This window comes from Gavia stellata, chromosome 32 (genome assembly GCF_030936135.1).
Source record: "Gavia stellata isolate bGavSte3 chromosome 32, bGavSte3.hap2, whole genome shotgun sequence".
Lineage (NCBI taxonomy): Eukaryota > Metazoa > Chordata > Aves > Gaviiformes > Gaviidae > Gavia > Gavia stellata.
In genome coordinates, this window is record NC_082625.1 from 5950215 (window position 1) to 5977490 (window position 27276).

At 55.5% G+C, this 27276-nt stretch overlaps 4 protein-coding genes across 4 annotated transcripts; 3 read left to right on the top strand and 1 right to left on the bottom strand.

Annotated features, from left to right (window-relative positions):
* Window positions 1-4333: 4333 nt before the first annotated feature.
* POLE4 (DNA polymerase epsilon 4, accessory subunit) lies at window positions 4334-6760 on the top strand. The gene is made up of 4 exons (XM_059831900.1): window positions 4334-4543; window positions 5567-5651; window positions 5951-5992; window positions 6321-6760. The coding sequence occupies exons 1-4, from the start codon at window positions 4334-4336 to the stop codon at window positions 6332-6334; spliced, it is 351 nt and encodes a 116-aa protein (XP_059687883.1). The 3' UTR covers window positions 6335-6760.
* Window positions 6761-7974: 1214 nt separating this feature from the next.
* On the top strand, window positions 7975-16983 carry LOC104261242 (DNA polymerase epsilon 4, accessory subunit). The gene is given in 8 exon segments (XM_059831658.1): window positions 7975-8035; window positions 8650-8745; window positions 10849-10988; window positions 12090-12175; window positions 12177-12355; window positions 15244-15425; window positions 16006-16064; window positions 16833-16983. Coding segments are annotated over 8 exon segments (954 nt in total).
* Window positions 16984-18877: 1894 nt separating this feature from the next.
* On the top strand, window positions 18878-21505 carry LOC132319905 (bone morphogenetic protein 2-like). Its single transcript, XM_059831920.1, has 5 exons — window positions 18878-19139; window positions 19258-19394; window positions 19911-20033; window positions 20496-20694; window positions 21099-21505. The coding sequence occupies exons 1-5, from the start codon at window positions 18878-18880 to the stop codon at window positions 21503-21505; spliced, it is 1128 nt and encodes a 375-aa protein (XP_059687903.1).
* Window positions 21506-24243: 2738 nt separating this feature from the next.
* LOC104261293 (potassium voltage-gated channel subfamily V member 2-like) lies at window positions 24244-27186 on the bottom strand. Its single transcript, XM_009817269.2, has 2 exons — window positions 25936-27186; window positions 24244-24516 (listed from the first exon to the last, which is right to left on the bottom strand). Exons 1-2 carry the CDS (start codon window positions 27184-27186, stop codon window positions 24244-24246), a joined length of 1524 nt encoding a protein of 507 aa, XP_009815571.2.
* Window positions 27187-27276: the final 90 nt, after the last annotated feature.

Here is a 27276-nt window from a genome sequence, read left to right on the forward strand (position 1 = left end):
CTTACTCCAACCCTACTCCCTACAAGCACCCCAGAGCCTGATACCTATCCCCAGCCAGGGACAGGGCATTTAGTCCCCCTTCATTTCTTCACCTGCTGTTCTTCTCTCTCGTTCCTTTCCGCATGCTATGCCTATAAAACCCCCTTTGGCATTACCAGCGCCCACCTCTCCATTAGCCCCCCAATATTTCCATCTCCCAGGAGCTCCAGACTCTAAGTGGGGAGATTTTTCCCTCCTGAACAAGTGGCATCCTTCTCTGAGGGACTTGCAGGTGCCTGGCCATACCCAACTGAGTGCTCCTTGGTGGCTCTGTGGCAGGACGGACGGGCGTCCCAGGATGTGCAGCCGCACCAAACTTCTCCAGATCCACGACAGGAGGGCGCCTGGGCTTGGCTGGCCTTGCTCCCAGTGCCTTGACATGTGGCAAAGGCTTCCTCCGAGGCAGAGCTGGGTGCTCTGTCCCATGGGAGCTTCCCACAGTGTCCAGGGAGGCTGCAACAGCTGCGCCTTTGGCAGGAACCGCTGGAGCACCCTTGTCTTTGGCAAGTGACCACGTCTGCTGGGCTGGGTTTCTCTGGGGAGGATCGGAGGTGGCTCCCACCTCCTTGTTCAGTGCGTCTCCTCCTCCTGGCTTTGCAGGGGCTGGGGGGAAGCTGGTGTCTTGAGCAATCCCCTTCTTCAGTCGCACCATCCATCCTGGGGTCTCAGAGACAGCATGAGGAGGCAAATGCTGTCCCACATTCTGACCTCTACCATGAGACGGAGAAGCCCTGCTGAAGTCTACCCTCCTGGTCTGGGAGCGCTCGGGAGGTGGCTCACCCTTGGAGCCTGGTGCGGGGCTCTGTCCCCGCTCCGTTGCAGGGGATGCTGCAGAGTGACTCTCCGGCCAGCCACCTGCTTTGGGAGGGTCTTTCCTGTTCCCTTGGAGCTTTGCCTGTAGGTGCCTCACCACGGTTTCTTTCCCCTCCAGATGTGTCTGCGACCATTAAGAAAAGCTCCGGTTAAAACTCCATGGAGGAAAACGAGTCAAAGAGCCCCCTGGGGAATGCAGTATTTCTTCAACATGGCCTGACACTAAGCTGCCTCCATGAAATGTGGTCTTTGCTCAAAGCAGTCCTGGGGCGTGCCTGAGAAAACAATACAGGGCTGCACCAGATTGGGAACAGGTCCCACCACCATGAGGGCATCCCGGAGGCATTTCATGGAGTCTTTTGGTCTGATCCACCCTTCGTCCACTACCAGGGATCATCAAAACAGAGGGATGGGGTGGAGGATTATACCCTACTAGTAGCAAAGCTCCTGAGGGCAGAATTTGAGATCTAGATCTCAGATGGGAGCAACCTGCCTTGCCCTGGTCCTGGTGCCCATGAAGTCCATTGTGAACCCAGGACAGTAGGGCAGGAGTTGGTGGGGGAAACCACACAGAGACATCAGCATCCCTCCCCGGAGGAAAACCCAGGATGGTGCTGCTGAAACTCAGCCTGCCAAGGCCCGCATGCCAAAAAAAAAAAAAAGGCCAAGAAGTGGCAGGTCTGCCCTACTTTTCTGACCAGCATGTTTCCTGTGCTGCTCACACCACGCACACATGAACTGGGGCACGCCGGCCCCAGCGCAGAGCTGACCCTGGCTTCCTGAATGACCAAAAAGCACCTTTTTCTGAAGCCTCCAGGGAAAGGCTGCCAGGAGGAGTCTGGATGCCTTTTGGCAGAAGAGTGCCAGGTTTGAGGTACGGCACAAAACTCAGGTGGGATGACGTTACATTTTTCCTAAGCTTCTCAGATGGACCTTATGGGAGGGGAGGGATCATCTTGCCCTCCCCCATCTTTCTCCCACCTCCTTGTCCCCGGACCACAGTGTCCCTTTGCACCAGAGCTGGCTGCTCCGCTTGGCCTCGGCAAGCCGTAGGCTTTGATTTTGAAGTTCTGCTCCCTCTGGGATTTCAGTTTGGGTTTGTGCTTGCATAATTTTTTTCTTTCACAACAGAAGGGCTAGTATGCAAAGAAGCTAGCGCAATATTCTTAGGCTTAAGTGCTCAAATGTATGTATACCTAAATAAGTGCAAGTTCCCCTCCATCCCCAGGCAGTCACCCCAATTTCCCTGGTAAACGCTGCAAAAGCGGCTCTCTGAGCATAGCCTGTGGTAAAGCAGTGCAAATTTGCTGTTTCCTGCACACTAGGCAGTGGGGCTTTCACCCAGACTAGTGAAAAAAAGCAACTTTTTTCAGATTCCCAAACGTGCTGCTGGGATTTTTGGCACCTGAATGATTCAGAGGTTTGTAACCATCAATTTTGGAGCTGTTCCATGAGCTGGGACTTGCACAGAGCCCCCAGGTGTACCTGTGGGATACGGCACCACTGTCACTGTGATCAATTCCAGCTTTTTCAATACATTTTGCACCGGTGGGTGCTCTCCTGGACTCAGTGGCAGATTGTGGCCTCCTCTTCTTTCACAGATTTTATATCCAGCCCAGCATCACCCAGCAAATCTCGCACTGAGCCCAGGAACTGGTGAGAGACCTTTGAAGCTCCGACCAGCTCAGACATATAGGAGGACTTTGTTTTCCAGGAGGACCGAGGGTCTCAGCAGGATCCAGCCCCTCGCAAGGACACCGCCAAAGCCTTTCCAAGCAGGAGACACAGCTCCATTCCCAGTGCCCCGTCCCCAGGTCCAGCGCAGCCCAGGTTTGGTTCTTACTCACCATTTTCCATCAGCAGGCGCTGTCCTGCGTGCTCTCCTCCTTTCTAAAGGCCACCGGAGCCATCCAAGCAGAAGGACTTGTGCAAGGCGAGCCTCTCCGAAGTTCCCCTCCCCTGAAACCAGAAGCTCTTTCCTAATGGTTGGTGAGAAGCTGTGTGCAATGCCAGGAAGTCGCTGTAGCCTTACCGTGAAACAGCATGAGGAGGAGGAGGAGGAGGAGGAGGAGGAGGAGGAGGAGGAAGAGAAGAAGGAGGAGGAGCAGCTCTTGGTGCGCTATTAGCTTGCACTCTGCTGCTGTTGGGAAGCTTGAAGCCCACCAAGCCCTGCTGCCCATAAGAGTCTCATCCAGAAAAGAGCCTGGAGCTCAGGGAGTGACTCTGGGATGTGAGGGACAGGCTGCCGTGAGGACCGTGAGGGAGGGTTACGTTCTCATATGACGGTGGCCGATGTGAATCCTCTGCAGATCAGGTCTTCGGAGCCCCACAGGACCTGCAGAGCGTGGAGGCGATTGGCGGGGGTTGCATGGCAAAACCAGCACAGCCATTGCGCGGCCGAGCTCTGCAGGAGCGAAGGAGGGCTGGTGAGAGGGCTACGGCTTTCCAGTGTATCCAAAACCTGGGGGCATTTGGTCTATCGAAGAGCTGAGCTCCGCTGGGAAGCAGGGGAAGTGCTCTGCACAGTGCGGCGCCAAGTTGGGCCATCTCTGTGTTGAAACATCCTGGTTTCACCATTTATTGCCTCAGAGGCAGGAAAGGTCTGAGAGGTTGAGTCAAGCCTCGTGGCGGGGATGGTCTGGCTGGCTGCGGGCAGGCGCTGATGTCCCTGCCCTGGGGTGGCGTGTCCCTCCAACCCTTTGGGAAGGTGTCCCACCAACAGTGCCCATGGTGGCTCCCGCCTGCGGATGATTTTAAGGATAAGGCAGTGCATCGAGGACGTGGGGAAGGCTGGGATGGGCACGTGTTGGCCAGGGGTGGTGGTCCCTGAGGGTCCTGTGGAGGGTGGTGGGTGCCCAAGGCAGGCACTGGACGGTTCGATCCCACCAGCCAGAGGTGGGACGGAGAGGGGGGTGTCGGGAGCTCCCACACTGGACCCATGGGAAGCTGACGCAGGGACACAGGGCGAGCAGCCAGCGGTGACAGCCACCTCCTCAGAGAGGTGGGTCCCCATCACCGCCTGCCCCGCTGCTCCAGCACCGCTGCCAGGGGGATGGCAGAGCCGTGTTTGGGGGGAGAGGGAGGCCGAAGAGCCGTGTGCGGGGAGAGGGGGTGACGGGGAGGCCCCAAAGGCCGCCTTTCAGGAGGACGGGGGTGCTGGGGAGCTCAGGGCCCGTGTTGGGGGTGGCAGGGAGGCCGAAGGGCTGTGTTTGCGGGGTGAGGGTGACAGGAAGCTCACGGGCCATATCTGGGGGTGGCGGGGTGATGGGGAGCTCGAGGCACGTGTTGGGGAGGGACGGGACGCGACGGGCTGAGCCCCCCGGCGCCGCGGGCAGCCCCGCGCCCCGCACAGCCCCTCCGCGGGCTCCGGGTCCCGCCGGGCGGGGACTCCGCAGGGGCCGCCCGCTCCGCGGGGCCGGGTCCCCCCCCCCCCCGTCCCCTCCCCGCGGCGGCCCCGCGCAGGCGCGGCCCTGGGCGCGGGATGGCGGCGGCGGCGGGGGCCGTGCCGGTGCCGGTGGCGGGCGCGGAGCCGGCGGGGCCGGGGGAGGAGGCGGCGGGCGCGGGGCCGCCGTGCCCGGGGCCGGCCCGCCTGGCCCGGCTGCCGCTGGCGCGGGTGAAGGCGCTGGTGAAGGCGGACCCGGACGTCAGCCTGGCCAGCCAGGAGGCCGTCTTCGTCCTGGCGCGGGCCACGGTGAGGGGCGCCGCGCCCGCTTGGCGCGGGAGGCCCGGCGGCCTCGGAGGCGGCCCTGAGGCGGCTGCCGTGGCTGGGAGGCCGCCCCCCGCCGCGGTGCTGCCGGGCCGGGGCCGGGGCCGGGTCCCCGGGCGGAGGGGGCCGGCTGGGCCGCGCCAGGCCGGCGCTGGGGGCCCTGGGAGCTGCTGCTACTGCTGCTCGGCCCCGCCGCGCCGGGGAAGCTGCGGCGGAAGGCGGCTGCGCTGCCGACGGCGGCAACGCGCCCCCCCCCCCCCCGCGTCAGGGCCCCGCCGACGGCGGCCTGAGGGCGGGAGGCGGCGCCCCGGGGAACGCCGCTGCCCCCGCGCCGCGAGCTGCCTGTGGCAGCCGGCGCTCAGGGCAGCGCCGGGGCTTTGCCCGCGCCGGCCGGCTCCGTGCCCGCCCGGGTGGCTTTCCAGCTGGTTGAGGGTTTGCGATGCGCGAATCAGAGGAGCGTGGAACGAAGGGTAACGCTTTGCCTCCTTTGGGAAGCGTCTCCCGTTGCAGGGGCGCGATGTGTTCGGTGGGGTGGCTTTGGCATCGTGTGAGAGCACCCACGTGTAGACTCCGGTCTCTCGGCGTCTCCCTGCAGCAGCTCCGAGGCCTGTGGCCGGGCATCGGCTTCCCACCGCTGAGTGGGTACCGCTGAGTGGGTACCGCTGAGTGGCACGAGAGGACGGTCGTGCTCAATCCGCTGCATCCGCTGAGCGCGGGACGCCTTTCCTCCTTCAGAAGGTGCCCTGGGAGCAGCTGGTGTGTGGCTGGTCTCCCAGACGTGTTCGGGGGAACCATCTCTGGCCGCCTCTCCTCCCTTGTTACTTCTCACCTGCATCACTGTCCAACAATTTCATTTGTTGCGTTGGGAGCTATTTATCGGAAATGGGAAATGTTAAGATGGAGTTTCTGGTTTCTTCCTGAAGTCTTGTAGGACCTTTCCTTTCCTCAGTATATTCTCTCCTCCCTCCTTCATCCCCTGTGTGAAACTGTCTTGGTTTTGCTTTGCAGGAGTTGTTTGTTGAAACCATAGCCAAAGATGCTTACGTGTACGCTCAGCAAGGAAAAAGGAAAACTCTGCAGAGAAAAGACCTGGGTATGAGAGCATATTCTGTGCTATCCTTAGCAAAGGGGTGCTAGGATGTAGGACTTTTCCACCTGTCCCGGTGTGATGGAGCAATCGTAGGTGCTTCTCTTTCTTTCTCTGACGATGGGAGAGAAAAATTTCTCTTCTACCAAATATTACGCTAACAATTTCACACACCAGCTCCAAAACAAGTGAACCTCTTCGAAGCTGGTCACTGTACTGCAATGTAATTTCAAATGCTGCTATTTGAAGCAGATGCGAATATGGAGTCAGTTTATCTACGTTAATTGTTTTCAATTTGCTTGCAGATAATGCCATTGAAGCTATTGATGAATTCGCTTTTTTGGAAGGTGAGTTTCTACTTGCTTTCACTTGGTTTCAATATTTTGCGTAATCTTCTTGGGAGAGAAGGAACTTAATCATTTGCAGAGTCCTCTGTTTCCACATCTTTAATAACGTAACTTGGTACATCCCTCTCTGAGAGGTGACTCACAAATCAAGTGGACCCTGAGACAGGTACAATACTTTTTAGCTAGATTTGTTTTTACTCGTGTGTGATTGGCTTAAACTTTAAAAAATTACTGTGTATTCGTTTGGCAGCTTGTAAACAAGTTTCATTTGTTCACGTAACTGCATTTCTGATTCCCGAGACTGTAATTTCTTTTTTTTCATTTCTAGGTACTTTGGACTGAGCTGGACAGAGACGGAGCTCTCTGGGGAAAGAGACTGCAGAGATGGACGTGGGGTGGAAACCAGGACGTTGAGAGTTTGAAAATAGTTCCTAGAATTGAGACACTGAAATGGCAACCGTAATATTTTGTATAAAGTTTAAGTTGTTGTAAGTTCTTTATTTAAAATGCATATTTTTTCATACATATTTTGTACGTCACTTCACTGTGCCCTGCAGCCATGGTGCAGGCTGCTCTCCAGCCTTGGCCAGGTCACACGGCAGTCGCTCAGAGTAGCGGTCCCTACCTCTGCAGCACCACAAAGCTGGGAATGGAGAGAGGCTTGGCTCAGATGCCCAGGCATGGTGAATTTTTTTTATGGAAATGTATTTTTCTTTGTATATGTTTGTTTCTTGGCCGAACATAATTAAATTTGTTGTTGTTGTTGAACAGCTGTCCTGATTTCTTCTCTGTGCTGCTGGGACAAAAGGGATGGTGTTCCTGTAGTGCTGCGGTAAATGGCAGTTTGGAAAGGATGCCTTCAAATAGCATTTTGCTTTTGCTAATTGTCTCCTCAAGGCATCTGTCCCAGTGAAGCCCAGCTGTCCTCCAGGAGCTATGTATGAGCTCCAGGGAGACTTGGCTTGTTCCTAGGTGTGTACAGCTTCCATAAATTTCTGTGATTGCTGCACCTGTAAGTAGTTGTAGCCAAAAAAAAAAAATCCAACCCCCCCCAAACCCTATTTTGAATGCCAGAGTGGTGTCAGATGCATTACGCTGCCATCACTGTTCTCTTGTGCGCTCCCATTCCTGAATCTGGCAGAATAGATTTCTCTGGGAATTGGATCTAATCCCTGCCACAAGCACTTGGCCAAGTCGGTGCAGAGATCCTAACTTCTGTAATTAGGAGGCACAGGCAGCAAGTGTTCAGGACATACTGCTGCCCTCAGCCAGTGTGTCTGTGAGACTCCCTTACAGCACACAAGCACTCCCTGTGCCTCTACTGTTTCCAGGACTTGGGAGACAAGTACTTCCCCACCTGTATTTAACAAGCTAGAAAGAAAGATGCCTCCTCCTGGCTTCAGGGCTCAGTCACACTGAAAAGAGGCAAAAACAGAGCTGTGGCATACCCTTGTAGTCACGGGGAACATGCTGTCATTGCTGATGTGTCTGAGTCCTACCATGTTGCCATCTTTATGAAAGAGCCAGCTTTGTCTCAGTTTTGGTGTTGTGGAGGGACAGAAGAGGGTTGTCCCTAGATAAAAAGGCCATTGAATGTGATGAGTGAGGATGAAGGATGCATGTTCCTTTCAAATGAGGGGGCTTGAAAGTGACGCCAAGTCACCACGAACTTAATTAGTCTGAAAGTGGTGGTAAGAGCAAAGACCCCAAAGGGAGCTTCCCCAGCCTGGGAGCAAAACCAGTTGCTCTCAAGAAACACTTTGGAGTTTGCTCGAAGCCTGATCCCCATAGACATGTTGTAGGTGAGATGCCATCGCTGCCCAGGCCGCTGAGGTGTTTGTTCAGATCACAATCCGGAGACATTTGCTGGCGATATGCAAACCCATTTGTCTCTGAGCTGTTCGCCTTCTTGCCTGCTGAGGGAGGGCCCGGTATAAGTATCAGAGGCACTGGAGAGCTTTTTGTGTTTCCCAGGGTGCAGTATGCAGGACACAGTAGCTGTAGTCTTCCTTGCAGGGCTTTTGCATGCTCCTGTGTTTGCCAGTAAGTTTCCTTTTCCTTTGCATTGTCTTTGGTGCTGCTTCGGCCTCTTGCATAGGAGAGAAAAGGGCTTCTGCGGGTGTGTGGTGCGAGGCTGTGCATCGGCTTCATTTGTATCTGATGCTTCTGTATGGGCACGGTGTATGTTTTCTACGGTGCTTCACTGTGAGCAGCATGGAGGACTGTCTGCACTCAGCAAATAATTCAGGGTTTGTCTTGGAGGAAGCGGCTGTGCAGAAATCTTTGGGGAGTTTAGTGCCCATGAGCTGCTTTGTGCTGTGTGAGATTACTCCTCTCACCCGAGCTCGCATTGTAGTAACGTGGAAGTAGAAGAGAGCAGGGGACTGATGTCCCAAGATAAAACACTGCTAAACACAGCATTTTCTTGGAGTAATTGAACAGAGGGTATTTAGCCCAACCAGCCAGGTCTGAGAGGTCGAGTGGGTCATGTCCATTTATAACTACTCTAAATCTCTTCGTTATGCTGAAGCCACTTGGTTCGGGATGGAGGTGGCTGGAGACTTGCGCTGGGTGCTCAGTGCCTCCTCCCAGCTCAAGCAGGAAAGGTGGTGAATTATAACTGGGGTAATGCTGGGCTTGCTGGTTTGTGACTGCAGGTGCCGGAGCCATCCGCAGAGAGGATGAGCAAGGGAACCTGTTTGCAGAGAGGAGCTGCTGCAGGAGGCAGAGCCATTTCCTCCACGTCGGGCACAGTGAGTTCCCCCTTCACCTGCAAGAAACCTGCATCCTTTAAGCTTCCCCACTCACGTCCCGCCATCATCCCTCAGATGCTTCTTTATGTTGAAATTATCCTAGTGACTTTTCCCTCGGGGGCTTAAGGACAGAAATACACTGGGGACTCTCGCCCAGATGATCTAACACTTAAAGCATGTTTTCTAGAATAGGAACTGATGAGTAGCCTGGCCCCTCGGTCTGTTCATCGGCACAAAGGAGGCTTCATTTTCTGTACCAGTGTCCTGCAAATGTGGTTGAATTCTGTGTCTGAATTCTGTGTTTGCCTCTGTTTGGTACTGTGTAAGTTCAGGACTACTGCAGACTTTTCGTTCCCAGGATTAACGCTGGAAGAGCTGTCAGCGAGACAACGGGGTGTCCTGACTTTACTGTGCAGAGGAAGTAGGAAATAGCTCCATTTGTTCACCAGAAAAAAGTCTGTGGCCTTCAGGAGTAGCCTTTGGTCTCGGTTCCCCTTGCAGTGGCAGTAAGGCTACTTAAAGTGAGCTTTGGCTGATTTTGGCACAGATAGGTGAAAATGGTTTTAAACCGTACAGCCAAAAGTCTGAGGTTTCTTAGTTTTTTTCCATTCATGAGAGTGGTACTTGTACAAATTTCGCCTTTAGTGTTTGCAAAATGCCAAGTTCTTATGTGAACAGTAGGAATTATAAAATGTTCATATCCAAATTAAGAATTGTCACAAGCAGTGACAGCTTGTCATCTCCAGAGTAAACAACTTTAGAAGAGTAAATAATGATGAAAATAGTAAAAATAGTAATAGATAGAGATAAAAATAATAAACATGGCCTGTATTGCTGCAGGGATGGGAGAGCAGGAGTTAACAGTGTCTTCAGCTGGCAAAGTGTCCTTTGCAAAGTGACCAGTGGTCTGCGCCCTTGCAGTGGACGAGGAGCATCCACAGGGATCACCGCTGGGGAATGGTTAATACACTGCAAATTGCTACCTGGCTTACTGCTCGCTCCCTTCCCTGGGCAAAGAAATCCTCAGGCAGCTAGCAGCAGCTATAACCCATGTGTGAGTTTAAAATGTCCCTACATATTTCCTGGGGTCGTGCAGCATGGTGATGGTGGCTGTCTCTTGCACTGATACTGAAGATCAGTTTTTAAATCAATGCAAAATTAAAGTTTTGTGCCACACACTGGGTCTGCAACTCCAGCAGGTTAAAGCAAATGAATTATAGTGGTGTTGAACTACTCAGTGGGCACTTTTAAGGCCAGTTTTCTTCCTTACTATATGAAGAAATGAGGATTTACATCAATCAACCCTTTGAGTTGATTGGGACAGCACTATTGGGAAGAAACAGCTCATTTTAGAAGGATTTCCAGAAGAAACAGCCACTAGCCAATAACCACTGATATTTTGCAAACTCAGAATACAGGAGAGTAAACCGATGTAAACCTGGATGCCATGGTCCCATGTCTCCCCTCTTCCCACACCCGTTCCCACCTTCCCATCCTCTGCCTGTAGTCCTGATGTTGCAATGCAACAGGTTTGGGGAGCTGTGAAATTGGTATTTGGCGGGGCAGATTTGTTTTCAGCTCAAGCAGCTCCATGAACAGGTTCATCGGGCTGTAGGCAAGGAGAGCTGGGGTTCTCTCTCTGCCCTGAATCCGCTGGGTGCTCCGGCTTGTTCAGTACGTTCAAGGACTGCAGTTCAGCGACAGCTGAGCATTCATATTTTCCCTTTGCTAAGCAATGTATTCATCTATTCTCACCCCATCCTTCATGAGCTCACTAAAGAAAACAAAACCTACTGTTTCCTAGCGAATTTTTAATTGCATTCTTTTTATTCTGTAGTGCACTTACCAGTCCTTTATGAAATGTTTTACTTCCAGTCCGCAAACACAGTAGATGCATCTGCAGCACTAGTGAAGGGCTTTCTCTCCGGGATTTCCACAGGTGCTCAGGATGAAGGAATCTCTCTCCCAGGCAGACTTCCCAGGGGTGGACCATGTCTTTTTGTTCAGCATTTGTGTTGTACTCGGCCCTGGTTTGAGCTTGGGCCTCCCCAGCATCATGCAAATAGTGAGGAGTAATTCTTTTGTCAATCTTGTGTTCCACAGATGTCTCTGGCTGTCCTGTCAGCGTGGACATTGGAAAGTGCCGGTCCAGCTGCCTGTCCCAGCGGACCAGCTCCCCCCACCCCGGCCTCCTGGGGCTCTCCAGACACTCCTCCATGCTCGATTTCCTTAGAAGCAAGAAGGTGAGAAAAGTGTGTTTGTGTTATCCCCGTGGCAGGAGCGGTTGGGTCTGGGTGAAGGTCATACACTGGTGCCCAGGGCTGTGGTTTTATACATGTTTTAAAATACCTGGTTTTGGCTTCTGCATTGCAGAAATACTGTGACTGAGCCTCTTGTCCTCCCTTAGCCAGCAAGCAGTGGATTATGCAGGCTGGACAAATGGAAGCTATCCAGCAGTGCTGGATACCTCGTGGCAGAAGAAGGGCCAGAGTTCAGCTGCAGGGCTACCACAGCACCTACCCAGCTGCTCCAGGCAGCATCTCAGCGTATTTCTGTCCTCCCCCAGCCCAGCAGCAGGACCAACTCTTTCAGCTGCATCTGCTGTACGTGGGAGCTGGTGTCCTATATGTAAAGGGGTTGGAGGCCTTTTTCTGCCTGGTTGAACAAAACTGGCAGGATCCATGGTTTCATGACGAATATCTGGCCTTTGAGGTGCTTATGTCATTTGCTTATCACATGCCACGTGTCACTCTTGGGAGGGACTAGAAGGAGCCTGTGCATTTGGGGACACAGCTATGCACAGGCTGTGATGCTCTCCTTATCCCAGGAGAGCTGACATTGTGTAAAGTCCCATCTCCACCAGGATACCTAACCCTGGGGAGGGAATGAAAACAAGCTCTGTAGGGTGCTGCACGTGTGTGTCCTGTGAATGTTCACCTGGGGGGCTGTAGCTGTGAAAAATCTTGTTGCCACTTCTTCCAGTGTTGTCACCACTGTGGCACTGCTGGTGCAACATTTTCCAGGCGGGCAGGTCCACATTTGTTCCCCAGAGCTGTTGTCACGCTGACCCTCCAGATCAGAGCCTGGGGTGAAACGCGGACTGCTTTAGCCAGTACAGTTCAGCTGAATGTAGTAGGATTTTGGGGAATAAACAGTTTTGATATCAATGTGTCACTGTGGAGGGCAGCATCACAGCAACACAATGCTGCCATGCAGGGAGAAAGGAGTAAAAGCTGAAGTTACTTCTAGATCAGGAGAGGTTTTTATCAGGGAGCTGATGCTGGAAGTTGTTCTCCGTGACATGTTTTTACCAGTTTATGTGCCACTTGCCCTGTTCTGCACAGCTGCAGGTCAGACGCCCCGACTCTCTGTTGCGACCAGGAGCCCCACGTTCCTGCCCTGCGGGTTCCTGCTGCGAGCTTGCCCGCGCATGTGGAGCGGCTCCTGCTCTTCGAAGGCATTCGGGAGGTGGAGGTGGTCAATGGCTGTCACTGCAGCACGTTCCCCGTGGAATGTCTCCGGCTCCCAGCTCTGAAAACCTTCTTTCCAGACTCTCCCTGGGAGGTCACGGTGGACGTGGGGAAATGCTCTGACCCAACCTACAGTGCAGGTATGGGAACGATTGAGAGCTCCCCTCCCTCCAGGAATGTGGGGACGAGCCCTTCTGTCTGACCAGCACCAACGTCGGAGCTCAGAGCATGATCTAACAATGCTCTGGTCTGCTACGCAAAGCCTCTTTGCCTTAGGTGGGAATGGGATTGTATTTTGTACTGTCGGGGTTTCCGTTTTCTTTTCCCTCCTGTTGCTGGCCCCTTACAGCACAGGTCTGCAGCTGAAATGGTAGTTCTCTGCCCCTGTGCATGGTGTGAGGATGGAAATACAACCACCTCGTGTTACGGGGAAGTGTCCTCTAACCAGAGATGCTAGAATCAGAGTAAGCCAGGCTGCAGGGACCTGAGGGTCTCTGCTCCAACCCCCCCACTCAAAGCAAGAAAACTGACCTGGTGATGAAAGCTCTACTGAAAACAGAGCACTTAGCAACCACTAAAACATGGACTTTCCTTTCTGATGGTCTGAAATGCCCTTTCATCTCAGCACCAGTGAACTACACTGATGTTTCAAAAATCACTTGGAAGTGGAAACTCCAAACTAAATCATTCCAGACAGACCAAAACCTTCCACTCAGATGAAGCTGAACTAGTTCATCCTGAACTGGTGTGCTCTTGTGTGTTCACACATAAAATAACCCGAGAGTCACATCAGTGAAGATGAACTGATCTGTTTTTATCAGAATGGAAAGTCATGTTGAAATTATTTTCCACAACTGCTTGATAAAATCCATTCTCCTGGAATTTGTTGATGTCATTTTCTTGGCATTTCTGCATCTAAAACCATCCTGTTAAAACCTTCCCGGCAGCTCCTGTGACACGGCTGTGCAACAGCCGCTAGAGAGGGACAGAGACCAATGGAGTCCCAAGCAAAGGGGCCTGAGCGAGAGGGGCTGGGGAAGCCAGATGGGTGGGGGAGAAAAGAAAACCCCAAGGGGTTCTGCTTGCCGATCTACATCCCATCCTCCGAGAGGAGGGTCCGCACACAGGCATCCGCGCTCCCGCAGCCCCACGGCTTGTGTAATCCAGCTGCAAGACGCAGCAAGTGGAAAAGAAAATTAGGCAGTGTGAAGTGCTTTTTTCCAGGGGTGGGAGAATCAGCATTTACTTCCCAGACGTGTGACTGGAAGGTGCTGGACGATGCTGTTGTCCCAGGGGCGGTTAATGGACGGTTGCTCATTCAGTGATAATGGCACAGGGCTGGGAAATGTGGACTCCCACCTGTGGCCCCCAGCTTTGCCTCTGCCCTAGGGCAGGTCTCGGCACTTTCCTTCTGGATTTTCCCCTGTAAAGTCGGGCTGACACTTTCCGCTTCATGTTAAAGACTGGCAATGTCAGAGGAGCGGGGGGGCTGGAGAAGGATGTTAAAATCTCACCCAGAAATACTGGCTTCCAGAAATCAGTTGTCATTTTGTGTCCCCCTCTTAAGGCATCCCAGAGAGATTTGCTTTCAGAAAACACTCTTTCCTTCCCTGAAAACACAGCCCCATCCTGGAACAAAGAAATCTTCAGCAGCTGATGAAGTAGCTGGGAGGGGGCAGGAAACTCTGACAACCATTTTAAAGCCAGGAACCAAACGCAAACCCTGAAGGACCCGCACCCAAGGGCTGGGACAGGGCAAGACTAGGTCTTATTTAGAGCCAAAACCCAAGACTGACTTAGCCATCAACTTAGCCGTCCTTCTTCCCCTCCTCCAGCTCACGCAATGGAGATTTTGATCCTAATTTACTTGGTGAGGGAGAGAAAAGCTCTGAGGTTTAGCGGATAAACTGTTTCTTTCTACGCAGAGCATACGTTCAAACTGAGCCAGGCAGGACAGTCTGTGCCTGTTTTCTTCCAACTGGACATGAGTTATCGCTGGAGGAGCCTCTGCCTCTCCAGCTGCCTGGGCCAGCCAGGACCTGCCACGGAGGCGGTGTGGCCTGGCCTGGATGCGACACGGCAGCGAAGATGCAGGCTTTCGGCGTGTCCACCCAAAGCCCCTCTGCGCCCTGCTCTCTGCATGGCTTCCTTAACAATCAGACTAGATACGTCAAATCCGAACATCGCTTGTTTTGCCCTGGGAATTTTTCATTGAGTTAAAGCTTGACTAGGGAAAGAAAAGGCAAAGCAGGACTCGGTCCTGCACCCCCAGAACCTGGGGGGTGGTTCAGAATCGCCTGCCTTCCTTTTTCTCCCCTCTTGTACCAGCCCTCCTCCGTCCCATGACGTGGGTAGGGCAGATGTAATAACTCGTGCTGACGTGGGGAGATGCTGCCTCCGTCACCCCAGCCTCGACCAGCTCATCTGCTTGCATGGAGAGCTGAGAGCCCAGCCCAAAGCAAATCCTTTGGAGGTGCCCAGGGGAATATATCTCCAGGAGAGCTGGTGACACTGGCTCCAGCATCTGAGAAGCCCGGGCAGGGCACAGCCCCCTGGCAAATCCAGAGAGCAATGCTGAATGGGTAAACGTTAAATATGTTCCCCAGCTCCCTGGTGTGAGAGCATGTCTCTGGAAAAAGCGCTGCCATGAATATTTTATGTTCAAAGACCTTTTTTCTCAAAAATAATGTGTAATAGCTCAGGCTGTCTCCCCAGAGATGGGGCTTTCACAGGGTCAGGTGCAGGATTGACAATTTGTATCCAGAATAACTTCTCTTTGCCCTGTGCTCTGAAACTGAGATGGAGGAGCAAAACCTATCGCTGAGGCCCTGAGCTGGTGAAGGAATGAGCCCCAAACTCTCAACTGGGGACCCTTACACAGAAAACAACACTTCCCATGCCAGGTGCTGGATGCTGGAGCCTGCCGCTGCGTCTGTGCCGCACGCACTGTGACGCCTGGTGAAGATGCTGCAGCCATAATGGCCTCAGATGCAGCCCCGGGTTAGATTTCCTTCTTGTTTCCTTGCAGATGGACTTTTCTGCGTGCCCACAAAGTTCAACACTGCTCTAGTCAAAAACCCACAAGGTGGGGAGGTGGTTCGGACGCTGGAGGACTGCGAAATGAAGGAAAAATGCTATCGCGTTTCAGAGGTGGAATATTGTTATGAAATTGTGCACAGCTCTGTGGCACACGGGGAGGAACGGCTCAAGGTTGGTTTCCTGCGGCGTGGCCTCCTCTCTGGTGGGCTCAGCTGTGCTGCTGGGCCCACACGTGGGGTTTGAACAGCCGGGTGGATGCTCTGACATGGGCAGCTTCACGCTGGTAGAGCTAAGCACACCCTGGCTGCAAACTATAGTGGTAAAAATCTCACATTTGTATTATCTTATGCTATAAAATGTATTTTACTGCCACTAATTTGTGTATGAATCAGTGCCATAAAATAACAAATGACCTGTTCTTTGGAGTGAGGATTTCTTTAAAAAATAATCAAGGGAACAGTGAGGTATTTATTTAAAAAATTATTTAATCATTAAGTATGTCTTAAGCTCAGCTCAACAGAGACTCTGTACTTCAACACACCTTTGTGCACAGGGACCTCCGACTCAAAACACACTGGTGTGCCCCCAAAATGCTTCTCCTTACGAGCTTTGCCTCGCTGCTGCCCTTTCTCAGGGGTGTACGTTCAGGCGAGGATGGGGCAGGCGGAGGGTGCAGTGAGCGGTGCTCAGGGGTGTCCCCAGCGAGGTGCTCCAGGGGATTTTCATGCCTTTGTTTTGCAAATCTTTGCAGGAAATTGATGTGGGAAGGTGCTTGGGCAGCTGCTCCTCGGGGGATCCCTGCTTGCTTAGGTAAGCACAGCTGCCAGGATCTGGCCTGTCGCATTCCCGGACACATCCGCACACATTCCAAGGCAGGTTTGAGCTCTTCCCATTCCTCTCCAGTGATGCATCTGCTGCTCCCGGGGCAGGACCTGGGAGGGTAACAGAGGAGCGGATTTTGGGTGGCACCCACAGCTCACCCTCTGGGCTGTGTCTAACCATGCCGGGACAAAGCTGAAGCAGAGCAGCGTTTGCAGTGGTGCTACAGCAGCGCGTTGCTCGGTTGCTTCAAGGGATAAAGAATAACCTACCGGCGATGATGCTGAGTGCGGCCCGTTGGGCAGCTCGTTATAGAACTTGTGGTCCCCCGTGATAGCGGACAGAGATGGGTCCTGACAGGAGCTTTCTCCAGCTTGGGATGTGCCATTCCTGCCCCATCCTGCTGGCAATGCCATGGGGCAGGAGGAGGAGGAGGAGGGGGATGCTCTGGGGCAGGGTGGGTGTGGACAGTTGTTTCAGGCCAGGGGGGCAGCACTTTGTGTTGCTTGCAGACACAAAAATGTGGTGAATGCAAAGGGAAGCGAGTCAAACCACAAAGAAAGAAATAACCCCTGCTTTGCACAGGCAGAGAGGGAGGAGGCAGTTCACCGAGTTATGCCAGGAGTAAGGAATCGATGCCGCTGGAAGAAAGCTGCCTGCCTTCTCCCCTGCCCTGGTCTGCCCTTTTTCCAGATGATGAACCGCAGGGCCCCGGGGCTTGGGGGCCGGGGGATGTACTGGGTTTGTCTCTAACTGCAGGGAGTCACAAGGCAGAGAGAAATGTCTGGTTTGGGCAGAAGCTGCCTCCAGCCGCTGCGCCCCTGACCGGTATGACATACACACGTTCACAAGCTGCCGAGACCGTGTTCGCACCATCATTGCCATCCGGCAGTGCAAGTGCAGGGGGTAGCGGGGCTGGGGAGCTGCAGGTGAGGCTCCTGCCAGACCCCCACCAGACTGTCTGTAGTATATGTAAATGAGAGAAGGCTATTTTTTGAATAAAAGCTATTTTAAACAGCGCTTGTATAAATGAACCCTCTACAAAATGTTTTGCAGCTTGTAAAATAAACATCACGGGCAATTCGCAGCTCCTTGGGGCTCCTCTGTGCAGCTCCATGGCCCCTCCATCTGCCCAAGTATCCCAGGAGGATGCACAGAGGGATGCTGCCATCTGGCAGGGGCTGGGGGTTGCACGGACCCGGCTGCTCCCATTTACAAAATGTGGAGCAGGAGTCGGAGAGGAGAGGGAAACAGGTAGGTAGGCATGTTGGGGCAGAGATGTCCCCTCGGCAGGCAGCCCCAGTTATCCTGCGGGACATGCCGCTGGTGAGCTGGGAAGAGGAAGGAAAGGATCCAAAGGATGCTAATAGTTTCCTCTGCCAATTAACTCAAGCCTGTCATTGCCTCCCTGCCTATTCTGGATAATTAACAGTCCTTTCACCCGCCAAGCATTGGGTTAGAACAAATTATAGACACCAACTGGGCAAGTAGCCTTCGGCTTGTCTCCTCTCACGTTGGCCTGGAAGTGCTTTGGTCAGGTGCCTGCGGGGCCGGGGAGTGCTGCTCGGTCCCTGCCGGCAGATGGACAGATGGACGGTGCTGGCTCCACTCCTGCACCCTCCGCACTCCATGCCAAGCCTCTCCCAGAGCCCGTACCTGTTGGCCTCATTCACAGGGGGTTGCCCTGTTCCCTAGAAGATCTAATGGGCTTTTCTAATCCTGCTCTTTTTATCTGATGCACTGGTGGGTATTGTATAAGCTATTTTTTCTGTTCAGTCACGTGGCATTAGAACAAACAACAAATGTAAAGAGTCCAAGGGCACTGTGTCAAGACGTCCAGTTTCACCAACCTGGTTTCTCTATGGTTGGGGAATAAGAGCGAAAGAATGGGCTTTTATCCCGTCATCCGGAGTCCATAGGGTTCTCGTGATACTTCGTTAATATCGAGCATTCAGGAATTAGCAGCAAATGCCTTTTAATCCCCAGGAAGTCAATTGGCTATTTTTTTTTTAAAAAAAAAAAAAAAAAAAAAAAAGCTTAATTTCAGTTTGGTTCCTCCTGCTGATGAGTTACTGCCACAGCCCAGGGCTTGGCAGCACTCCAGAAGTCCCCGGGGCCACTGGTTCTCCACTGGAAACCTGCTTTGCACCATGGTTTCGGCTGACGGGGCTCCCTGCTGCAGGTGTTGCAGTGGGGAGCATCGGGGGCCGCGCAGCCTGGGCTGCCCCTCCTGCGTGAAGGGTCCCTGGGCACCCCACCCTGCACGCTTGATGGGGACATGGGATGGGGACACCGGGATGACACCGAGCCCCCCGATGCTCCTCGCTCCTGGCAGTGGCTGCAGCGCAGGGCAGCACGAGGTGCTGGAGCAGGACAGGGGTGGGAAGGGGATACTCATCCAGCCCGCTCGGCTGTCGCGGGGAGGGGGGCTGCATTCCTCCACACAAAGGTCCTCCTGTTTGTCCCATTAGTGCCATCATTAAAACCCAGTTAGTCTCCTACGGAGAGCAAACGCAGCCCAGCCAGGGCCTTGCTGAGGGGCTGCGTGGCCCCTGACCCCCGTGTCCCCACCAGCCCTGGGGAGTGCTGGGGTGCGCCACCTCCCCTCCCGCTTGTGTACTGGGGCTAATTGGTGCAGGGCACCCAGGAGCCCAGCTTCGCGCCTTGTTAGCATGCCAATTAGCTCTCTTTACCCTCCTGATTGCTCTTGTGCATATTTGACTCCAATCCATCTTTCCAGCGAGTTATAAATGCAGCGCTGGGGAGGCAGGGGGGAGTCGAGCCTGGGCAGGGACAGCAGAACCATGCTGGGGACTGTCCTGCTGCTGCTGGCTCTGGCCAAGCCGGCGTGCCTGAGTCCAGCCGGTGCGGCCAGCCGGCGGGCTGAGGCGCTGAAGAGGCTCCTGGAAGTCTTTGGCATGGAAGACCCTCCTCCCCCCCCGGCTCACTTCAAGCAGCCGCCCCAATACATGGTGGATCTATTCAATACCGTCGCCAATGCAGATGGTGTCACCAAAAACCCCGACATCCTGGAGGGCAACACAGTCCGCAGCTTCTTGGATAAAAGTAAGAGCGGGGGGGTCCCCGCGGTACTGGGGACGGGGCTGCGGGAAGGGGCCAAGTGTGGCCAGTGGAGATGCCACTCCTGGTTTCGCTCCGCTTCTCAACCCATCCTTCCCTCCAGCTCATGGCGAGAAGATGCGGTTCCTCTTCGTCCTCTCCAGCGTGGCCAAGAACGAGAAGATCCTGACAGCAGAACTGCACCTCTTCCGCCTTTGGCCGAGGGCCACCGATGGGCCCAAAAGGCACCACTTCTGCCAGGTGAGGAGTGGGACGGGATGGGGGCAGGGATGGGATAGGGACAGGATGAGGATGGGGATGGGGAGGGGAACAGGGACAGGGATGGGGCAGGATGGGCATGGGGGGTGGGGACAGGAGGAGGATGAGGATGGGGATGGGGGTGGGAACAGGATGAGGATGAGGATGAGGATGGGGTGGGAACAGGGATGGGAACAGGGATGTGCTCCAGCCTGTGCCCAGGGATGCCACTGGCACTGCGGGCACTCGCCTGCAGCGGGAGCAGGGCCTGACTCTGTGTAATTCATATGCCCGAATGTTGCCGCGTTGCACAGAGAATCACGATGATTTAACCATGGAGGGCTTTTAAATATCATTCTGGTTTGTGCCTGCACCAGCCAAAGCACCTGCAGGTTGTGACAAACCTGAGCTGACAACTCACCCATCTCCTACCTCGTTTTCTCCCCAGTACCTGTGTCCGCGGTCTTTCCCTTCGGGCAGGACGCGCTGGTGGTAACCGCCCTTTGCTGCCTTCCCCAGGTCAGCGTCTACCAAGTGCTGGAGAAGAGCGAGCCGGACGCCCCCGGGGGGAAGAAGCTGCTGGCAGCCAGGCTCGTCTCACTGCAGGGCTCCGGCTGGGAGGTCTTTGCCATCACGCAGGCTGTGAGTTGCTTTTCCCCTGGTTTGGGTGGCACAGACGGAACCCTGGGGGGTTGCATGCAGGAGCTTTTTTTAATCCGTTTCACCACACCCCCCCTCTCCCCCCATGGCCTTTTGGGCTCCAATGCAATTTCCTATCTGTAGTCTCTGCAGCAATGTGGGGGGATACAGCCTCTGGGAGGGGGGTAAGAGCCCTACCAAGAGTCTCGGGGGGTGCTCCATCCGCTGCTCCGCAGGTAATGCCGGTGCTGGCTCCTGCCACAATGTCCCCTGTGCCGCAGCCCCGGAGCAGCACAGCCCCTTCCCGTGGCTGGGAGACGGAGTGTGGCCATGGGGGGTTCCGGTTCACGCTGCCCTGCTGCTGACAGGGCGCCGGGTCTGCTGGCCTGGCACCTACCGTGGGGACACCAGCATGGTGCCTGTCCCGGCCTGCAGCACTGTGGTGACACCGGTTTGGTTCCCCAGGTTCGCGACTGGACCGAAGACGAAAGCAGCAACCAGGGTTTGCTGGTGACAGTCCAGGGCCTGGGCGGGAGTCCGCTTGACCCTCCACCTCTGCAGTTCGCATCTGGCGGGGACCACCATGAGAGTAAGAAGCCCATGTTGGTCCTCTTCACGGACGATGGGCGCCGGGGAGCGTCCCTGCCCATGGCCGGCTTCCCAGGTGCGTACCGCACACCCTGGCACAGCTCCCTCGGTGCCGCCGTCCCCTTGCCTGTGGGGCGCTGGGGTGCTCCCCGCACACAGGCTCCTTCAAATCCAAAGCTCCTTCTCCGGCCAGCGGGAGAGGCCATCTCCTTTCTGGTTTAGTCTGTGCAAGGATGCAGCCTCGCAGATGTGAATCTGGATTTTGCTTGCCCTGACCAGTGCCGCCGTGGGGCTGTGAGGTCGTCACCTCCTGGTGGCTCTGCCTGGGCTGGTGACAGGCGGTGACCGAAGGGCTCGCTGCACCAGACGGCTGCAGACAAAACCTGCGGGGAGGGGTGGCCGGGAGGAGGGCTGCACCATGGTCTCCCTCCTCCCAAGCTCGTGCGATGGCTAATGGCATCGGGTGCTCCTTTCTGGCAGATTTACGGCCTCAGGATGCCATTCTCCCCGGCAAGACGTCGGTGCCCAAGCTGACCAGGCCGCGCAGCACACGCTCGCTGGACCGTCTCCAGCCTTGCCACAGGCACCCCTTGTCCGTGGACTTTGAGGAGATTGGCTGGTCCGGCTGGATCATCTCACCGCGGGGGTACAACGCTTACCACTGCAAGGGCTCCTGCCCCTTCCCGCTGGGCGAGAACATGCGGCCGACAAACCACGCCACCGTCCAGTCCATCATCAACGCCCTCAAGCTGAGCGAGGGCGTCAGCAGCCCCTGCTGCGTGCCCGACAAGCTCTACTCCATCAACCTCCTTTACTTCGACGATGATGAGAACGTGGTCCTCAAGCAGTATGATGACATGGTGGCCGGGAGCTGTGGCTGCCACTGAGGCAGGAGGAGCGGGAAGGTGGAAATGCCGCCACGGCGGAGGCTGCTCCCACTCCCTCCAGAGCATCTCTGCGGGGGTCTCTGTCCCACAAAACCCTCTAAAAGAGACCAGGGCGAGCAAAGCAAAGGGGTGCCCGGCTCTGCCCCAGGTGGCATCACCCCCCGGTAGTGCCCGGGAAGGCTCAGGGCCGAGCTCTGATTAAATCGACCTGAATGAGCCCGTGCGACTCAGCAGCCCCGGGGCAACAGCTCCATTTCTGGGTGCCCTGCGCAGGGGTGCAGGTTTCTTTGCCCATGCAGAGGCTTCCTGCAGGCTGTACTATATGTATATAGCAAGAGCACTAATATATGACAGAAACCACCTGTACAGTGTCCTGTAAATGTCTGTACATTTCTGCATTGTTGTGACTTGTAAAATGAATCCAGAGGAACTATTAAAAGTGCCGTTCTCCGAGGGGCTGCTTGTGGGACCGCTGCCCGGGACAGGGCTGGCAAAGGGCGAGCAAACAAGCGATAAGACAAGAGGAAATGGCCTCAAGTTGCGCCAGGGGAGGTTCAGGCTGGATATTAGGAAAAATTTCTTTACTGAGAGAGTGGTGAAGCACTGGAAGAGGCTGCCCAGGGAGGTGGTGGAGTCACCATCACTGGAGGTGTTCAAGGAATGTGTGGACATGGCATTGCAGGACATGGTTTAGTTGGCATGGTGGGGTTGCGTTGATGGTTGGACTTGATGGTCTTACAGGTCTTTTCCAACCTTAGTGATTCTGTGAAACACCCTGTGGGCATAGGGAGGGGTGGTGCAAGCAGCGAGAAGTCTCCGGGCTGGGGGGGATGGTGGTGGTGGTGTTTTTGGTTGCTGACCTCAGTTCCTGGGAATCTGGATGATCTCAGGATCCATCAGCTAGCCCACAATAGGGGGACAGGGCAGGGGGGGGGACGGGGAATCCCCGAGCAGGCTATGGGGGCGCATTGGGGGATGCAGTGACAGGGTCTGGGGTTGAGGGAGGATGTAGAGGTGCCCGGAGCTGATGCTGCCGGGGCAGGTGGTGGTGGGGAAGGATGGCTCTGGGTGAAGATGGCCGGAAAAGGCTGCGCTGTGCCCAGAAATTTCCTTGTGGAAGACAAATGGGGTGGAAAACAGAGCTGACGGATGTTGTGGGATTGGGTCCATGCCGGGGAAGTGTGCAGAAGGCGGGTGTCAATATGGGTACCACGGAACGGGTGTAGGTGCTGGGGGTCAGGGCAGGGGTCCCTGTCTCACACCCGCTGGCACAGCCCTGTTGTTCCCTGCAGTCCAGGACTCAGCAAGAGCATGCCTGTCCCTGCCAGAGGGCTCAGCCCCTCCAAGCCTCTTTCCAACAGATTCCAACAGCTGTGGCTTAACTGTGGTCCCAGGCTGACACCAGCACCCCCCAGCAGCTCTTCAGCTCCAAGTCCAGCTTGCAAGGGACCAAATCCCACCCTGGGCACCAGTTTCCTCCCACCACTCACCCCAAAGCAGCACCAGCTGTCGGCCCTTCCCCACCCTGCCTGCCCTGCAGCCTGGGGTCCCTCTCCCCATCCCACCCAGGGGAAGGGTGAATCCCCCCCCCTCTCCAGGAGCCCATTGTCTAGATTCGGTCCCACACCAGAGGGCAAATCCTTCCCCTGTGCCCCACAGGCGTATCTCCCACTGCCCCCCACTGCCTCCGGGATGTGAACACAGGGCAGAGCCAACCTATGTGTCCGGAGCGCACGCAGATGTCCCAGCTCCTCTTCCAGTGCACCCAGGGCCAGGCACCTTGTCCCACACCAACATGCAGACAGGCTCACCTGTGTCCCACGAGAGCCCTATCCTCCCACCGATGGGCAGGAGAGGTGGTTGTGAGCCCTGGGGAGACATCCCCTCCTCAACCCGAATTACAAGCAGTTTACTGAATTACACGAAGTGGCTGGGCAATAATCCAAGACAATGAATGGTTTTGGCCTGGTTTATTAAATGCCTGTTCCTGGGGATGCTCTGGCTACCAGCTCTGCACCCGAAGGGTGCCCACAGTTCCCATTGCAGCAGCATCCCAAGCCAGGACCGTGCTCCCAGGCTTCCAGGGCAGGGGGAAGGAAAGTGGGTTTGGCTGGAAGGACGCACAGCTGCAGTTTTTTCTGTGCGCCTTCACCCAAATCCCCACGCTGGACTCAGCCTGGGCTGAACGTCTGCTTGGCTGGGAAGGAGTCATGGGGTCCCGGGCCACTGCCTGGTGGGGGGAGCCTGTGTACGTCCCACTCAACCTGGGAGCAGTGCAGCACCTGCGCGGGTGTCACACTGTCATCTCATCCTGGGCGTCCACTTCTACCATCCTCAGAAAGGTGACCGAGTTCAGCCCCATGCATCCCACCCCTCACTCCCCATGTCCTCAGCGCCCCACGCCCCAGACCACGACAGACGGACGTCCTGCCTTGGCCATACGGCATGCTCTTCAGCTGCTCCTTTACTGACTGCTCTGCAGGGCGGCAGGGTCCAGCACGCAATATTGAGGAAGGTCACAACAGAGTCACAGGCGTGTTTCATCCTTCCAAACAGCCCAAGCTGGCAGCGGCACCTGAACAACAGCAGATCCCCCCCCAGATGCTGCTGTGACTTGCTGCTCGCTGCCCGAGTTGTGGAGCCTCCCCGGGGGACAGGACCTGCTGGGAGGGACGGCCAGGCTGGAGGGCAGGACACGTCATGGCGGAGGGGCTGTGCGGGGGATGAAGGGCTGGTGGTCAGTGGTGACAGCGGGGGTCGGCTCTGCAGCACTCCGACAGCTTCCGCAGGACTCGCTTCTTCAAGCGGATCCTCCTGGAGAGCTTGAGCGAGTAGCTGGACTCGTTCTCGTGGGCCTTCAGCTTGGCGTAGTAGTCAGAAAACTTGTTGTAGAGGATGGAGATGGGCATGCCGTTGAGGATGATGCCAAAGGAGATGCAGCCAAATGCCACCACCCTGCCGAGTGCTGTGTCGGGCACAGTGTCTCCGTAGCCCACAGTGGAGAGGCTGACCTGGGCGAGGAAGGGAAAGGATAAAATCCTACGTGAACAAGCCCAGCAGACCCCACCTGCCAGTGCGGGGACCCACCTCCCTCTGCCCCTGTGTGGGAGCCGGGTATCACCTGGGAACGGCACTGCACCGCGGCTGCAGCCAGCTTGGCTGTCCCTGCTCCAGCAGCCTGGATGGCCAGGGCTCAGCTCCCCGGGCTGCAGCCGGCAGGCTTGGAGAGCCCAAGGAAAGGGCTGGATGAGGCCCCGACAACAGAGACCAGAGGCAAGCCTCCCTGCTCCCTCCTCCCCTTCGCGTGTGTCTCTTCAAAAGCAGCTTGGACATCGCTGAGCTGAACTTCCCTCAGCAGCCAGACTGTCTGCTGGATCTTCCTGCCCCCACGGAGCAGCGGCTCCGGTGCTTCCTGGCCATCAGCTGCCCAGTCCCACAGGAACGAAGCTTCCTGGACCCTCCCTCCAAGGGAAACAGAGGCACTGCCCAGGAACGCACCCAGAGGAACTGCCTTTGGATGACAGGGGAGCAGGACTATGGGGACAGGGTGAGAACTGAGGCTTTGCAGGGAGCCATGCTGACCAGGGACAAGATCAGCCTGTGGTGTTTAAATACTCAAATCTGGTGATTGTGCTAAGTGATTTTGCACTTCCTTGAGGAGGGATGAATTTGAAGCAGGCAGCCTGTGGTGGCCAAGGGGGATTATAAGAGCAGAAGTGATCTGTGGGATCATTTCATCTGTAAATCAAAATGCCCTTGTAACCCCTGGCTCTCAAGTGCTTTAGCTGCTCCTCATCTCAGAGATAATCCCAGGTTTATTATAGCGCTCGGCTCAGCGGAGCTGCTGGCACCCAGCACAAGCAGGGCAGCAAACAAGGGCTCCTGTCCCCAGCTGCAGCACACCCCAGTCTGCGTCCTCTCTCAGGACACGGGCGGAGGCATGGTGTGACCATGTTTCCTTGGTTCCCACATGCAGCCCTGGGTCCCCCGGCTCAGCCCCACAAGCTCCGACCCCCCACACCTCCCAAGCCCAGGGGGCTGCAATGCTGCACAAGCCTCAGGCTGTCCCCATGCCCACGGGGTCTGAACCACATCCACCCAACACTTGGGTCCCATGACAGATACAGCCCAGGCTGAGTTACACCCCCCTCCTCACTAACCCCGGCTTCTCGGCTCCCAGGCCACCACCTCTGTCCCACCATCCCACCCCAGTACCGGCTTTCGAGCCCCTGAGCTTAGTCCACATCTCTGATTTCTTGTCTCAGAGCGTGCAGGGCTCTGGGTTTCCCACCACTACTGAGCTGGTGGGAAGACTGGGACCTTTCCTGCCTCCTGGCCAGCAGCAGTGCTGAACCCCTCGAGCGCCAGGGCAGCCCCTACCCACAGAGCCCCACCGCACCCCTCTCTGGAAGAAGGTGCTCACACCTTACCGCTGCCCACCACCATGCGTCGGGGATACTGGTGAAGTTGGTGCCTGGGACATCGTGTTCCACCGAGTGCATGAGAGCGGAGAAGGTGAAGACCCCCATGGCGATGAAGAGGAGGAGGCAGCAAACCTGCTGGTAGCACTGGCGCATGGTGAAGCCGAAGGCCCGGAGGCCAGTGGAGTGGCGCGCCAGCTTGAGGATGCGGAAGATCCTCATGAGCTTGATGAGCTTGAGGACTTTGCCCAGCTTGCTCACATTCTCCACCTTGTGCAGTTCCTCGTGGTAAAGCGCGTCTCCTTCGTCCAGACTTTCAAAGAGGATCTGGATGTAGAAGGGCAGGATGGCCACCAGGTCTACAGCATTAAACGCTGCCCGCAAAAAGTTTTTGAAGCTGGAGGCGGATATGAGCCGCATGAGGTATTCGGAGGTGAAGAAGATGGCACAGATCATCTCCAGCTGCTCCATCCACATCTTCCCTGTCTTGTGTTTCATCTCCTCCACTGTGCTCAGTGTCATGCCCACAATGGAGATAAGCACAAAGAAGCTCGACATGACAGCAATGATCTTGGCTGGGACAGAAGAGTACGGGTTCTCAATGAGATTCCAGATCATCTTCCGAAAACGTCCCAGGAATTTGCCCTCAAACTGCCCCGCTGAGTCTAGGGGCTCCAGTTCTGCCTCCAGCTCCTTCTGTATTTTCAGGTACTCGCTGAGTTCATCCTGCTTTTCCTCAAACAGGATCCGGCAGCAGCGTTGGGAGTATTTCAGATGGATTCCCCAGTACTCGATTTCCTCCACAAAGTTACTGGGGCACATCTCATCCATTATCCACAGGACCCCGCTGCAGTAGAAGTGGAAGATGTAGTGGAACATTGAAGGATCTCTGTCAAAGAAGTACTCATTCTTCTGCACTGAGTAGTCATCGCAGAGCTGCAGCTTCTTCGTAGGGTCTGTATAAAGAGCCAGCTTCCCAAGCCTGGTGATGGGATACTGGGCCGCTACCTTGTAAGCTATCTGGAATGATTTGCCACCCACGTTAATGTTGAGCAAGGACTTGTTCCTTCGGATGGGAGTCTTGCTTTTCTCCTGCTTTCTGTCCGTCACGTTCTGCATGGAGCTCCATTGCTTTACCAGGCTGTCCTGTGCAAACGGGATGTGGACTTCCTCTTCCTCCGGTGTCTGGCAGCAGCTCCAGTCATCCCCTGTCTTCAGGCTGGCAGAGAAACTTGCACGCCTTGTCCCCAGCTGCCTCATCGTGCCTGACCCTCTGAAGCAGGGATTCCCGTTATGGGCTGTGGGATAGCAGCTCTGGCTTCATGGGAATGCTCCCACCAGGCGTACGCT

What these genes read in the sequence shown, in the direction of transcription:
- POLE4 (XM_059831900.1), top strand. Translation starts at nt 4,334, where the DNA reads ATGGCGGCGGCGGCGGGGGCCGTGCCGGTGCCGGTGGCGGGCGCGGAG. An exon ending in TCGTCCTGGCGCGGGCCACG is followed by an intron (nt 4,544 to 5,566) that starts GTGAGGGGCGCC and finishes TTTGCTTTGCAG; the next exon opens with GAGTTGTTTGTTGAAACCAT. An exon ending in TCTGCAGAGAAAAGACCTGG is followed by an intron (nt 5,652 to 5,950) that starts GTATGAGAGCAT and finishes ATTTGCTTGCAG; the next exon opens with ATAATGCCATTGAAGCTATT.
- LOC132319905 (XM_059831920.1), top strand. Translation starts at nt 18,878, where the DNA reads ATGCTGGGGACTGTCCTGCTGCTGCTGGCTCTGGCCAAGCCGGCGTGC. An exon ending in TCTTTGCCATCACGCAGGCT is followed by an intron (nt 20,034 to 20,495) that starts GTGAGTTGCTTT and finishes TTGGTTCCCCAG; the next exon opens with GTTCGCGACTGGACCGAAGA. An exon ending in GCCCATGGCCGGCTTCCCAG is followed by an intron (nt 20,695 to 21,098) that starts GTGCGTACCGCA and finishes CCTTTCTGGCAG; the next exon opens with ATTTACGGCCTCAGGATGCC.
- LOC104261293 (XM_009817269.2), bottom strand. Translation starts at nt 27,186, where the DNA reads ATGAGGCAGCTGGGGACAAGGCGTGCAAGTTTCTCTGCCAGCCTGAAG. An exon ending in ACGCATGGTGGTGGGCAGCG is followed by an intron (nt 24,517 to 25,935) that starts GTAAGGTGTGAG and finishes TTCCTCGCCCAG; the next exon opens with GTCAGCCTCTCCACTGTGGG.